This window comes from Branchiostoma floridae, unplaced genomic scaffold (genome assembly GCF_000003815.2).
Source record: "Branchiostoma floridae strain S238N-H82 unplaced genomic scaffold, Bfl_VNyyK Sc7u5tJ_1567, whole genome shotgun sequence".
Classification (NCBI taxonomy): domain Eukaryota; kingdom Metazoa; phylum Chordata; class Leptocardii; order Amphioxiformes; family Branchiostomatidae; genus Branchiostoma; species Branchiostoma floridae.
The window spans coordinates 178251-193356 of NW_023365764.1; the positions used below are offsets into that span (position 1 = coordinate 178251).

General features: G+C 42.1%; 2 protein-coding genes across 2 annotated transcripts in view; one reads left to right on the forward strand and one right to left on the reverse strand.

The window, feature by feature from the left end:
- Positions 1-4975, reverse strand: part of LOC118408306 — a 44855-nt gene extending 39880 nt beyond the window's left edge. Inside the window, exons 1-5 of the mRNA XM_035808997.1 lie at positions 4957-4975; positions 4555-4701; positions 3631-3804; positions 2401-3063; positions 2080-2216 (exon numbers count right to left, since the gene is read on the reverse strand). Coding sequence (XP_035664890.1) covers positions 2080-2216; positions 2401-3063; positions 3631-3804; positions 4555-4701; positions 4957-4975 — 1140 coding nt within the window. The remainder of the gene's footprint in view (positions 1-2079; positions 2217-2400; positions 3064-3630; positions 3805-4554; positions 4702-4956) is intronic.
- A 6671-nt stretch (positions 4976-11646) lies between these two features.
- LOC118408307 (uncharacterized protein K02A2.6-like) lies at positions 11647-14880 on the forward strand. Its single transcript, XM_035808998.1, has 2 exons — positions 11647-12887; positions 14571-14880. The coding sequence occupies exons 1-2, from the start codon at positions 11647-11649 to the stop codon at positions 14878-14880; spliced, it is 1551 nt and encodes a 516-aa protein (XP_035664891.1).
- Positions 14881-15106: the final 226 nt, after the last annotated feature.

Consider the following 15106-nt stretch of genomic DNA (forward strand, 5'->3'; position numbering starts at 1 on the left):
TGTTATAGTTGTTTGTGCAGATTCGGGCAGCTTGGTTCTGTACCCATTCAAGTTTATCTTTGTCTTTCTTTGTATACGGATCCCATACTGTAGCGGCATATTCAAGGTTAGGTCTTACCAGTGACGTGTATGCAAGGGATTTTACCCTGGTTGGGCATGCCCACAAGTTGCGTTTGATTACTCCCAATGTCTGTTTAGCATTGGTTGTTATTTGTTAACATGGACATCCCATTCAGTCCAGTTGCTAATGTAACACCCAGGTATGGGTGGATTTTTGTTGTTTCTAATGTCTGACAACAAAAATTTTAAGGGGACACATTTGGTGCTCGTTTGTTCGTTATGTGCATGTTATAGCAATTAAATTATCAGGATTGAACTGCATTAGCCATTTCCTTTGCCATTCTTCCAGGGTGTTTAGATCTTTCTGAAGAAGTTGTGAGTCATTCTTTGTGAATACCTCTATATATAACAGACAATCATCGGCAAATGACCTCACATTTGAATCGAGCTGGTCTGGCAAGTCGTTTATGTACAAGAGGAAGAGCAATGGTCCCAGGACAGTCCCTCGCGGAACTCCCGATGCTACTTTAACTGGAGCTGAGGCCTTCCCTTCCACCACTACCGTTAGCTCTCTATTCGTCAGGAAAGCCTTCAGCCAGTTAAGTGTAGTACCATAAATTCCATAGAACCCCAGTTTTAATGTGAGTCTGCTATGTGGGACATTATCGAAGGCTTTAGTGAAATCAAGTATTGCAAGATCCACCTGTCTTTTATTGTTCAGTGACCCAGCTATGTTGTGAACTGTTAAAATAAGCTGTGTTTCTGTGGATCGCTTTGCTCTGAATCCTGTGATTGCTCTGAATGCTGGTATTCCGTTAGTACATTGTGGCCTTCTAAGTGCTTCATGACATGGCTATGGATACTGTGTTCCAGTACAGGTCTGTAGTAACTAGGGACCGCTCTATCTCCCTTTTCGAAAATGGCGCATATATTTGCATCTCTCCAGTCTTTGTGGATTTCTCCTGTGTCAAGCGATTTTCGGAAAATGTTGATAAAAACAGGTGCGATTTCACTGGCTGTCATTTTGAGGAACCAATGAGGTATTTGGTCTGGCCCGGATGCTTCGGAGGGATTGCAACATTTTTGTCAACACCATAAGTAGAAATTTCTATATGTTCCATAGGAGGGGTGCCGGGGTGCCCGAGGGATGACATGTCAGTGGTGTCTTCTTCTGTGAACACACTTTTGAACTGTGAACTGAGTGCCTCTGTTTTTTCTCACTGTCCCTAATAATGGTACTCCCCACCTTTAGAGTGGCTACCCCGACAAGGTCTCTCCTCAGGCCTTTAATGTATGACCAGATCTTATGCTTTTCCGAACTCCTTTTTTTTACTTTTTTGCATTTGTTCCAGTCTTCCTCTTGTCCTGTTCTATCTCTTGGCTTTATTGTAAAGACATCGTTTCTTCCGACGGTGCCTTCTGTTAATCCAGAGCAGGTTGTATCTGATTGATGTCATTTTACTAGGGACGTTCTTGTTCATTGTGTGCTTCATTTTGCCTTTGAAGTCATCACATTTCTGTGTCACTAACATGTTTTGTTCTCATGTTAAAGTTTGTTGCATAGTCCTCAAGGTCATTCTTGATAGCCGGCTCGTCAGATTTCGTGCGAATATACACTTTCCTTTTTTTTTGTTTTGTTAGCTATGTCATTAGATAGTGTTGAAATATGTGCATTTCCAACAGTCGCTTTCTCCGCAATTTCGGTTTTCCAAAGAACGCGCTAGAAGGCGTTCGGTGTTTCGCTCGAAAATATACTTCTGACGTTTGTTGACGGTCCTGCGAATCTAGATCCATAGTAAAGGTCTATTCGGGAGTATCTTTTACGTTCTTACGGTCCGCGTAGCTGGCTTATTTACCAGAAAAATAAGGGGAATTAGCCTCAGCTTGCATTCGCGTTGTGTACCAACGCTTCCAATGTGAGACATTGTCGTGAATATGTTGAAACGTAGTTACAAATGTTAATCAGAATAGAGGTGGAGATTCAGAATAGATCCCTTCAATACATCCCTTTGTACCAACCTTTTCCATATCTGGAAAAACTCCACCATGCTCTTCTTGAAGGTAGTGCAAAGTCTTCGAGTCCAGATCGTCGTTGAGCCTGACCAGATCTCCTTCACAAATCGTATTTCTGTCGATAGCACCGCAGGCTTGGTCAGCTGTACAAGTATAATTCAATGCAGTTACTGTATAGTAGGTCTAATTCTACATCAAAGTCATGGCGTGAGATGTTAACTATACAAGACAAGACACATAAGACAAATATCAAGTCTTCTGATAGTTTGCATCATATAATGAAATGTACTTGATAACATGCAATAGTCAAAAAGTGTAATAATGTACCTTGAAGTTCCACTGCCTCGGTGCTCCCGTATAAATCTACGACTGCCCAAAGTTGACCGGAGCTCGAGACATCCACGTTGTCAAGTAAAAGCAGATTGTCTCCTCCGGAAATACTGAAGTGTACGAGTCCCTCCTTATTAACGGAGTATGTCACAATGTTTCCCTGCTTTCCGTATATATCAGGTAACGGTTTAATCCAAACCCTATCATTGAAGGCCATGTTAGCGTAGGGATGTGACAACAGCTCTTTCAACGAGTCCGGGTTTCTTGAAGTGAATCCAAACCTCATTGAGCCTTTAAACCTCCTACACTTTGTGATCATTAGATTGACTTTTTCATCAATCTCTATTGGCTCCTGACTACAACAGATACTATTACTGGCAATATACACACTTCGAGCAGTCGAACCTCCATTTTCAATGACAACGTTACTTCCATGGACATTCGGGTGGAATGTAGGTCGTTTGACTGATGGTTGGACTGATATCTTTTGGCGTTTGGGGGAAGATGGTAGTGCTCCCGAGGGACTATGCCCTCGCTTCCTTGACTTTGTATTGGACTGACTGTACATCTCTGTTGTCTCTTCCCATGACACCCCGTCTTCTGTTGTTTTCGTGACAGTCTTGGATGGTTTTGTCTCATCACTGACATTTTGCATGGAGCCTGAGAATTCATAACATGGTGATTAGATGTGGTTAGAAACAGAGTGCCGTACCCACCACACAATGCATATGGAAATGTTTATGTCCATGAGGTTGTGCAACTATGCATATGTTGTCTTTCGAGGTTGTTATGGTTTAGTGATATAGATACTTATGCAGCCAACTCCTCTACTCCAAAGATGATAAATCTTTCAAATCTAAGCATTGCGTGATTTGATAAATTTCTCATTGTCTTCACTTAATAACGAATCTCATGACATGACCAGAGGAAGACATTGTGACGAAAGCACTTGGGTGTAACTATTAGTAAGAACTTCGCATGGCATTAGTAGTCACAAGTGGAACCAGATCTAGAAAACACCCCCATACTTTCCTGCAAACTGTGTTTAGTGGCGGGATGAGGTAAACTTATGTGTATGAGTTATTTCCTAGTATATTGCCTTGGATACTATTGGAATTCAAGTCTTACCAATTTCAACAAGCATTTAAACAAAATACTTCTTTACTATATTGTTAATGATATCATATCATATGTGCTCTCTTCGTTATATGAAGTAGGAAGACCTACTTTTCTTCTTCCGGGGGAAAGACAGCCATATAAGAGGGGAATCGCCCTCCATCTCTGGCATTGTATTGGACTCGCTGTAAATCTTTGTCGTCTCTTCCCGTAGCACTTCAACTTCTATTGCTTTTGCCACAGCCTTGGATAGTCTTTTCTCATCAGTGACATTTTGACGGTGGCCTGAGAATTCATAGCATGGTGATGAATAAGGTTAGAAACAGAGTGCCGTACCCTCCACACAATGTATGATATGGAAAAGGGCATGGCAAGGGGAAATGAATCTTTAATGCAGTTTGATGGGATCCGATAAAAAATGATAGATTAGGTACTTCGTGTAAATTGTTCAGCCATTAGCTTCTACAAGTAATATTCTTGCATATTTTTAAGTTTGTCATTTTGTTATAATGAAAAAGTGGACTGTTTTATCCAACTTTTGCGTTTGTGTTTGCAAACAATCATAAGCGAACGAACTCATGCCAAAGCTAGGAGTTATATCAAGGTCCAAATTAAATATGCTGATGGCTCAGAAACTCCGATTGCAAAAATGAAATAGTGCAAGGAAGGATCATTTACTAACTTCATGAGCTCCCGTGACATTATCACTAGTTACTTCTGAAGACATTACGCCAAACTCATTTAGCGAGTCTAATTAAGCACTTCGAACAGCATTAGCATAAACAAATTGGACAACATCCACGTACTTCCATGCATTCGTATGCTTAATGTGATTAAAGGTGAATTTCCTTGTATGGGAGTTATTTTCTTCTACGGTGTGATGGATACTGCTGAAATTTAGGTCTTGCCAGTTTTAACAATCTAAGCAAAATGCTAACTAATTTCTTCAAGAATATTATATGTTCCTTCTGTGCTATGAAGTATACCTACTTTTCTCCTTCCAGGTGAAAGACAGCAATGATGCTAGCCACTCACAGCCATCCAGCAGAAGCTTGTTCTCTTCCTTCAAATTGAAATTCTCCTTCTTCAGTTTATCAATCTCTCCCTGGTTGGATTGGTCTCCTCTGATGATCAGTTCCTTGCTCTCAGTCCCACTGCCGACATTCGTGGGCAACGTTGGATCTGGAAAATAATGGTGATTTAAAGAATAAAATGGCTTCTTATCCTACGCCCAAGTACATTTTCAACCTACATATTTTATACAGATAAATCCAAAAGTGACATAGATGAAAAAAGTTCATCTTTGTGACCCCTTACCGTCCACCAAATATCACGTAGAACGTTAATCATCCACAGCTTCTCGAATCATGTTGTACACATACAAACACACATACATACACAGCCTCATGCAGGAACGATGAAAAATGCAAGGTAAACCTTTTTCGAACTCGGCCATCATTCCCACAACCGCTAATCAGCTACAAGTATAAATCAATGAATATTCATCAACAGCTTCTCCAATTATGTTGTTCACAGACTCTCCGTGTATGAAACATATACCACTATACTATAGACAAGTAATATTAAGCTGGCACAAGGCTAGAGGGGGGAATGTACCTGAACCACTTACTCCAGAGGAAGTTAAAAATCACATTATTTAAGGATCTAGTTATGTCATTAATTATAGGAGCAAGAAAAGGAGCACAACTTTGTATTTTAAGAATTGGATAAATTCAGGAATTATATATGTAAGAGACATGTTGGATGAAAATCATTGTATAAACGAGAATAACATACTCGAAAAATTAAGTGATAAGAAAGTTTTTAGTCGAAATGTACAAAGTAAAAAACGCAATTTCCAAAAGTTGGATGGTACTACTAAAACATACAATATTAATCTACGAAAGAAAAAACAAAAGATTTTGATTATAAATATTACACGAAGGTTTATGCTGTACAAGAAACTAATCCTTAATAAAATCAACAATAAATAGTTTAAAATCATGGGCAGCCAACTTCCATAAAAATCCTCAAATCTTTCAAATTCCTTGGATTGATAGAACAATTTACTTCACAACAGAAAAAAAATGTCAAATTTCATGTACAAATTACTATATAGATTTTTACCATGTAACAACAATCTTTATAACTGGAAAATAATAGATTCCCCTCTTTGCAACATTTGTAAGATAATAGAGAACGAGGAACACATGTTCTTGAGTTACACCAGGTTGGATAACTTTTGGGAAAGAGTTGAGAGATTCTTATATGTGATAAAGATGAATAGCAACATTAGTAATTTTGAAACTTGTATCATTGGTTTTCCAAGAAACGTACATATGTCAAAAGCCGGTAATCATATATTAACAATAAGCCTTGTGCACTATATTCAAATCGTGGGTATTATACAAAGATAAGACATTGTTTTAGTAACACAAATTGTTTATATTGTTTTACAAAAACTTGAAAAATGTCATTATTACAGAAAGTAAATTATCAGAAACTAGAGCTAGACAAAAATGGGGAGAGCTAATCCCTTTAGTGATGTGATGTTCCCTACGTACATTATGATCTGCACCTGATACACACACAAAATTAACCGACAGAGTGCGGATAGTTTGTCGATGAAGTCAACTATTTGAATATATTTTGTTTTCAAAACATATCCATGGAAGCAACACTCCTTTGGCTTGTTAGATATGTGCGCCCTTGATTACCGGCGTAACTCTGGCCCTGTCTTGTTCTATCAATATCAACGCCTCGGAAAATTAACCTTCGCTTTCCGATTCAATAACGCATTCTTTCTAATACATTTGTAACTCCTTACCCATGTATTTCTATAATGAACTCATTCGTGATTCAATACGAGCGTTAACAGAGCACAAGCCGATGTTAAATGTGCCGGATGTGTATCGGCTTGCGTTCGACATGCATGATAACCTTCATACAGTTCTTGCGTCATTGATAGGAAAATTTAAATAAAAAAATAACATCTCTATAAGTGAAAATGCAACGTGTAATAAAGCACACAGTGTAAATCAAAGTCTGGGGAAGAAAGGGGACTGATTTGACGGGGGCGCTGGATTAGACCGGTCGGCCCACCAGTTTGTTTACAAACCGACGCCAGTGTTTGCATAAATGTGCCGAATGTATCATCAAGGATTTTTTAACCTCCTTGGTATCATATACGGCTTACGTGGTAAACTTCTGGAGTCCTTTGCTTAAAATGGTACGTCATTACAGGAAAGATTTGAATTTTACTAAATCCCATAGAAGTTAAATCAAAGTTGGTGACGGAGGGGTTAAAAAGAGTGTTGTTGTTGTAAGACAGCAGACCGGGATCCTTTGTCTTACAACCGACGCCATTTTCCCGTTTCTCACATTATTTTACATAGTTGGGACGAGTTGACCTGTTACCTATTTTACCGACATGCATGTACCTTTTCTAATCCCGAGAGGTACGGCCCAGACGTGTTATTCAAACAGTTTGCAACGTGTCTATCTGTACAAATTCTCCAGGCCGTGAAGCGATCGATTATGTTGCAATTACTCGTGCCAACACAACAAGTTTTCGTCAATTTTCCTGAGATTATATAACGCCCAATGACTGTACAAGCTGGAAGGGGGTGCCAATATTCAAGAAACTTGAAAACTACAGCAGCTTCTGAATCTCGTTTCGGAGGATTGAATAAGAAATTTACCGTCGAATTCTTTCAGTCAAAAATCGCGGGCAATTTATATAATATCTGGCTTGGGTCGCTTAGTGAATACAATAGAAGTATTTCACACCAAGGAGCTTATATATCTCAATATAAGCTCCTTGTTCACACTCATTTGCACCTTGTTTTTCTTGTCTGCTTTGATGGAGGACGGCACAGCTCATTACAAACAAACTCGTTCAGCCATGTGCACTGTCCGAATAGAGCACAAGCTTCATATTTTGGCCTACATCTTTTGATCTTCAGGGAATATTTTGACGAAAACAACATGAGTCTGGAGAGCGAAACTTTGCTGCCATTTTGATGACGTCGTCTGTTCGCTCCAATCAGGCTCACGGGAAATACGGAAGGAAAATGTGAGGAAATGTGACCCAAAATTTGGAGAATAGTCTTAAATTTCACAGACATCGGCGAAATTAAAGAGGAATGTAACTAAAAATACTAGTATCGCTATAAACATTGACTACAACTTCAACAACTGTTTAGTACGTAAATTAGAAAAAATATTCCAGGAGGAAAAGTAGCAAAGTTCAAAGTTCGATCCCCGAGTGTAACCTTTCTTACGTTCGTCTGATTTAATAGGGTATTTTGAAAGCAGCGTGTCACTTTTATACTTGTATGAATTTGAAAAGTCAACGTATCCTCTCTGTAAGTGATTTTTGCTGCCTCTTGACCTGACCACCATACATGCGTTATTTTGAGAAATATTTAGCAATGTGTATCAGTGTGTAGACATGAATACAGGGTCGCCGCCGGCACTCCGCCGTGCCTTGGGCGGGGCAAATTCCCCTGGCAACGCGGACAAAAGCATAGCAACCGTACCACCGTGATGAGAACTTAGTTGTAACTGCCAACAAAAACTTGTTCCGGAAATTTCCATCGATGACCTTATAATTTCATTTTCGGTCCCCCGGCTGGACTCACGTAAATTCAGGGGCGCCGCCATTTTGTGGGATCGAAGTAAAACCTTCCCGTCGGTCTGTGCGTGAATCCCCTAGGATTCACGATTTATGCTCCCAGCATATCAAAGGAATCCTTTGAAGGACCAATGCCAGCTTCAAAAGTGCGCTCTTTTGGTGCCTGGATCACATCGTATGACTGGCCCGAGATCACACAAGAGAAGGGAAGCCAAGTCATGACAACAGCGATGTACAACACACTTCATCAGAAAATCTCTGAACACTTCCCAACCCGCTGTATCAGAGTTCACAATAATGCAAACCGTGGATGACTCCCGAGATAAAGAGTCTCATAACCCTACGTCAAAAAGCTCTCCACAACGGAAAGAAGTCGGAATGGAAAAATCTACGCAACAAACTACAAGCAAAAATCAAACATGCGAGACAGAACTTCTACAGTAGCAAGGTGTTACACAGAGTAAGAATAGAGCTAACACCCCTACCCATTGTAATAGAATAGCCCATCATGCATATTCAGAAGCAAGCCACCAAGAGAAGCTGAGACCTGAGATTCTCTCTCTTTGCCATCTGGACTGCATTGAGCATATACACGCTTTGTACGTACTAACCATAAGTAGAATAAAACCATGGAAATGCAGTGAATCTGTGGTAATTCATGACGTACAAAGTAACATGGTGTCAGAAGTGCCCTTCAGCAAGTTCAGGAGAACTGAGAAGGCGAAACGGACCCGAAAAGGAGCAGAAGACAGAAGAAGAAGACAGAAGAAGACAGTCTCAAGTCAAGACGGAAGGACAGAGAGAGCCAAAGTCGACTGCTAAGGAGGCAGCTAAGTCTAATGTCTTTCTTCAAAGATAGCATCCAAAGAATGCTAGTCTAAAGAGCTCCAGAGAACTTGAATGTGAAGAATTGTGAAGAATTTCCATTGTGAAATTGTGAAGAATTTCTAGACAGTCTGAGCCAGGCATGTGCGCAGGCATAACGGCTCCATTGTCTTAGCGTGTCCTAGTTCCAAGGACAAATTCCTTACCGTCTGGAAAGTTGACAGGTAGGAACTCTGCTAAAGAGCATGATCTAAGGTCAGAGGTGCCAGGAACAAGCATACGTCAATGTCTAGTTACCGTGCCGGCAAGTGACAGCATCAAAACAAGCACAGGCGGCAGGTCAGGCAAAGGACATTTGTTGAAGTAAACATGGCAGATAGTCGTCTATTACCGGTGCCCAAACCTGTAGAACTGACAGGAGATGTATCAGAAAATTGGGAAATTTTCAAAGATGAATGGGCCAGCTATGAGATTGCTACAGAGAAGAACAAGAAACCAAAGGAAATCCGAGTAGCAACACTGAAGACCGTAATTGGTAGAGATTGCCTGGACATTCTAAGGAACTTAGATATTCCAGCAGACCCTGGTCAGCCAGATGCAGACTCCAGGCAAGACCCAGATAAGATTATAGACGCCTTAGATAAGCACTTCAAGCCTCTGAAGAACACTGTATACGAGAGATACAAGTTCAATACCTGTGAACAAGCACCAGGGGAAAGTATTGAAGTGTACGTGGCTCGCTTGAGGAAACTAGTGTCTACATGTGAGTATGGCGCTCTGAAAGAGGAGATGCTGCGCGATAGAATCGTGCTCGGAATCTGCGATAACAAGGTGAGAATGCGACTGTTAAAGCAGAAAAACCTCACATTGCAAGCAGCACTAGAAGAGTGCAAGACAAGTGAGACAACAAACAAACAGATCAAGGCAATGCAGACTGCAGAGACAGTGCATTATGCCAAGACAAAGCCAAATCCAAGTCAAGGCAAAGCAAAGACAAAGTTCCAGCAGCCACACAGAAGGATGCAACCACAAGTTAACAACTGCAGTTACTGTGGAAGAGCCCATGCTAGAGACAAGGGTAAATGCCCAGCATTTGGAAAGAAATGCGCGAAGTGCGATAGGCCCAACCACTTCGCCCGGGTTTGCAAAGCATCCAGCAAGAAGATAAACATGGTACAAGACAACGTGGCAGAAGATGACGAAGAAGTGTACACTGTAGGCTCTGTGTCAAGCAATAACAAGAAATGGTACATAGACCTGAAGATGAGTGATGGAAAATCTCTAAGCTGTCAGATTGACACAGGAGCTACATGCAATGTGATTAGCGAAGATGACTTCCGGAAGTTCGGGCACAAGATGAAACCAAGTAAAGCCAGATTGAAGCTATATGATGGTTCTATCCTTAAGCCAGTAGGGCAAGGCATCTTGAAGACGAGACATCAAGACAGTATCATAGATCTGGAATTCCAGATTGTCAAGACACGTCAGAATCCTCTACTGTCAGCTGAAACATGTACCAAATTAGGACTGATCACCCTAAACACGGTCAACCAAGTCAACAACAGCAAGACAGAACAGATAGTTGAGGAGTACGCAGACGTCTTTGAAGGATTGGGATGCCTCCCAGGAGAATATCACATTGAGATTGACAAAGAAGCAAAACCAGTACAGCATCTACCACGACGGGTACCTGTTCCTTTGAAAGCGGAACTGAAGAAGAAAATCGACGAACTAGAGAAGAAACAAGTGATTGCCAGAGTCACGAAACCGACGGAGTGGATCTCAAGTATGGTTGTCGTAAAGAAACCAGGCAAGATGAGAATATGCCTAGACCCCAAGGATCTAAACATGGCACTACACCGACCGAAGTACCAGATCCCCACCCTTGATGAAGTCCTACCAAGGCTTGCCAAGGCCAAAGTGTTCTCAGTGCTAGATGCCAAAGACGGATTTTGGCAGGTCAAGTTAGATGAGGAGAGCAGCTATCTAACCACATTTTGGACGCCGTTCGGCCGATTCCGGTGGTGTCGCATGCCCTTTGGGATTTCCACCGCTCCTGAAGAATACCAAAGAAGACAGCACGAGGTACTGGAAGGTCTACAGGGAGTTGACGTCATCGCTGATGACATACTGGTCTTCGGATGTGGTGAAACTGAAGAAGAAGCTGACAGAGACCACGATGAAAATCTGCGTAACCTGCTCAAACGCGCACGAGAGAAGAATCTGAAACTAAACAAGCGAAAATTGAGGCTCAAGTTAAAGCAAGTGCCATACATGGGACAACTACTAACGGCAGATGGCCTGAAACCAGACCCAGAAAAGGTCAAGGCTATCACAGAGATGAAGACGCCAGATGATCTCCGATCTCTACAGAGGTTCCTCGGAATGGTCAATTACCTCGCTAAGTTCTTGCCACACCTGTCTGATGTGTGCGAACCACTGAGACGGCTAACAGACAAAGACGCAGTCTGGGTATGGCTTGAAACACATGACCAAGCAGTGAAAGAGGTCAAGAAGCTGGTGACAGCACAGCCAGTACTACAATACTACGACGTAGAGGAAGAGGTGACCATACAGGGAGATGCATACTCAAGATCCAGGAAGCAAAGAAAGAGGATCAAGAAATCGAACAAGTAACACCCGCTGAGTACATCCAAGTGTCCGATATGACGATAGACAGGGTACGTCGACACACTCAGCAAGATGAAGTCATGAGAGAATTGATGAAGACAATAAAGAAAGGATGGCCAGAAAACAAGACGCAGCTTAAGAAAGAAGTCCGTGACTATTGGACATTCAGGGACGAAGTCAGCATGCACGATGGCATTGTATACAAGGGACAAGCGATAGTCGTCCCAGCAGAGCTGCGAGAAGAGATGATACAGAAGACACATGCCAGCCACCAAGGAGCAGAAGCATGTATCAGACGAGCCAGAGAAACCATATTCTGGCCTGGGATGAGTGCACAACTGCGAGAAAGAATCGGACGATGTGACATCTGCAAAACCTATCAGCCGAAGCAGCAGAGGGAACCGCTCATGCCACATCCAACTCCAACAACGCCATGGAGCAGAGTGTCGATGGATCTGATGACATTGGAAAACCGACACTATCTGATCACAGTAGATAACTACTCCGACTACTGGGAGATAGACGAGCTTCACCAGAATACCACAGCCAAGAATGTGATACACAAGACCAAGCAGAACTTCAGCAGACATGGAATACCCATGGAAGTTGTCACCGACAACGGACCCCAGTTTGCATCAGAGGAGTTCAAGCAATTCGCAAAGACGTGGAACTTTCGACATGTGACAACATCACCGTATCACAGTCAAGCCAACGGCAAAGCAGAATCGGCAGTAAAGATTGCCAAGAACCTGCTTAAGAAAGCAGCAGCAGATGGACAGGACCCCTGGGTCTCCATCTTGGCATGGAGGAACACTCCAACCCAAGGACAAGGCAGCAGTCCTACGCAACGACTAATGTCAAGAAGGACGCGAACGCAAGTGCCAATCAACACACAAGCACTAGAGCCAAAGGTAGTACCGAACGTCCACAATAACATCAACAAGAGAAAGGCCAGAGCGAAGAGGTATTACGACAAAGGCACGAGAAGTCTTCCACCAATACAACCAGGACAACAAGTGCGTGTAGAGTTAACACCACAGAAAGCAGCACAGTGGAAATATGGCACGTGTGTGCAACGTGTAGCACCAAAGTCGTACGAAGTAGAAGTCGACGGAGCCAAGTACAGGAGAAACCGAAAGCACATACGCGACACAACAGAAGAACAGAAACCATCAACAGATGTAGATGAGACAACAACAGCTCCAGCAACTGCAACACCAGAGTCGACAGCAGAAACAACGACAACTACGACTGAACCAACGCCGTATGTCACACGGTCAGGCCGAACTGTAAAAGCGCCAGACCGTATGGACTTGTAAAATGAACTGGAAACAAAACTATGATCATGGACTGTGAATGGACAACGAATATGGACACTGGACTCTGATAGATTTCAAGTTTAAAGATAATGCATGCCAGCTAAAGATAATGCATGAAAGTTCAAGAGAAAGGAACTAACATATTTTGTAAAGAAAAGGGGATGTTACACAGAGTAAGAATAGAGCTAACACCCCTACCCATTGTAATAGAATAGCCCATCATGCATATTCAGAAGCAAGCCACCAAGAGAAGCTGAGACCTGAGATTCTCTCTCTTTGCCATCTGGACTGCATTGAGCATATACACGCTTTGTACGTACTAACCATAAGTAGAATAAAACCATGGAAATGCAGTGAATCTGTGGTAATTCATGACGTACAAAGTAACACAAGGTACAGAACTTAAGACGACACGACCCAGCTAACTGGCACAAGGACATAAAGACGATGGCCAACATTGGCAAATCTAACCCAGTTATCCGTATCGACGGAGTCGCTCCAAACAACAACAAAGCTACTGCCGACGCCATCAATGCCAACCTGAGTAAAGCCCCAGTCACAAGAATCGTACGATTGGCTGCGATGGAGGTTTTATGCGCGGCATAAGCGCAGTACGTCGTAAGTCGGGGAAGAATCGGAAGCAATGGTTTAAATATATGAAGCCGTGGTCACAAGGATCGTAGTGCATCGTACGATGAGGTCATTAGAGCGTATCTGCGTCAATTGGAAGTAAATCATAGTAAATCGGGGAGCCTCCTATGACGAAAATAGAGCTGAAATGGATTTTGAACACGTTCAAAATTTCGCTATCGTCGTAAGATTTTATTTGCCCCCAAAGCAGACTTCATTACGGCAATTTTTGTCTACTGATGAGGTTTTAGATTTATGAATTTTTAGCATGTTGTAATGGTTTCAGTTTTCCCTGATATTGTCGATATTGACGAAAAGGGAAATATATCAGTCGCAACTGCCACAATCGCAACCAGAGAACAGCGCGCCCCGCACAGGTGATGCAGACAATTGTTTGATCGCTTCATGCACGTGAGTTTATAATTAGATCAAATCTCAGCTCTCGTCGGTCTTGGGTCAGTTTACCATAATCGTAATAACCATGGGGACAACTCAGACATAAAGGCAGGCTCTATGATATAATGCTTATGATATGATTTTTGTATGATGGCATCTTTTTGTTGATAGCATATCATGATACAATCTTCGAAAGAGCCTGACACGTATAGCCGGCAAGCAGGCCGAGATAACCATACCAGTACTCACGCTTGATTTGAACTTTTGCTTGTAATACTCTTGTTGTCATGGTCTTTTTTAATTTATTTTTACAGTTAAAGATATCATAGGAAGGTATTCAACAGTTATGTCCACATTTTGTTGTTTAAAGAAGCACAAAAACGGTCAGACGGCTATACAGAAGAGACACAAGTGAAAAATCGTACGACGCTGGAAAAATTTTGAACATCATCCGATGCTCTGCGATGCTCTGCGATGGCTGATTTTGCTTACGATTTAGCTGCGATCCACTGTGATCATCGTGCGATAGGCGTAATATGCCATCGCAAGGACGTCGTACGATTCTTGTGACCGGGGCTTTAAATAACACAGTCATTACCCCCTCTGGATATCAGCCACCTGCCTGCGTTCCTGCCTGCACCACAACCACCACAGGTGGAAGTATGGGAGATGTACGACAGGTTACAGAGGGTAAGTGTGCGGAAGGCAGCCGGCCCGGACAACATCACGGGGCGGTTGATAAGGGAATTTGCATATGAGCTCAGCCAGCAACTGACGTGTATCCTGAATGCATCTCTGCACGAAGGCCGTGTTCCTAGAGAATGGAGGGAAGCAACCGTCATTCCTATCCCCAAAACTAAACCCCCGACTGTGGAAGATCTCCGACCAGTCTCGCTCACTTCAATATCACAAACTCCGTGTTGAATCAGGGAGACACAACCACACACCTCTGGAGCAAAGAGTCTGTCAGTTCTGTAACCTGAACAAGATCGAAGATGAATCTCACTTTCTATTAGATTGTAGTTTATATAGTAACGATAGAAGTATTCTTTTTAGCCATATTATAGGAAAGTTCCCTCGCTTTGAATATATGTCTAGTGTTGAAAAATTCATTTTTCTTATGAGCTTTTATCAAACGACCTATACAAAC

Excerpts from the sequence above, each read along its gene's own strand:
- LOC118408307 (XM_035808998.1), top strand. The coding sequence starts at position 11,647 with ATGACGATAGACAGGGTACGTCGACACACTCAGCAAGATGAAGTCATG. Across the intron at positions 12,888-14,570 it reads CCAACGCCGTATGTCACACG|CCACCTGCCTGCGTTCCTGC; the intron begins GTCAGGCCGAAC and ends TCTGGATATCAG.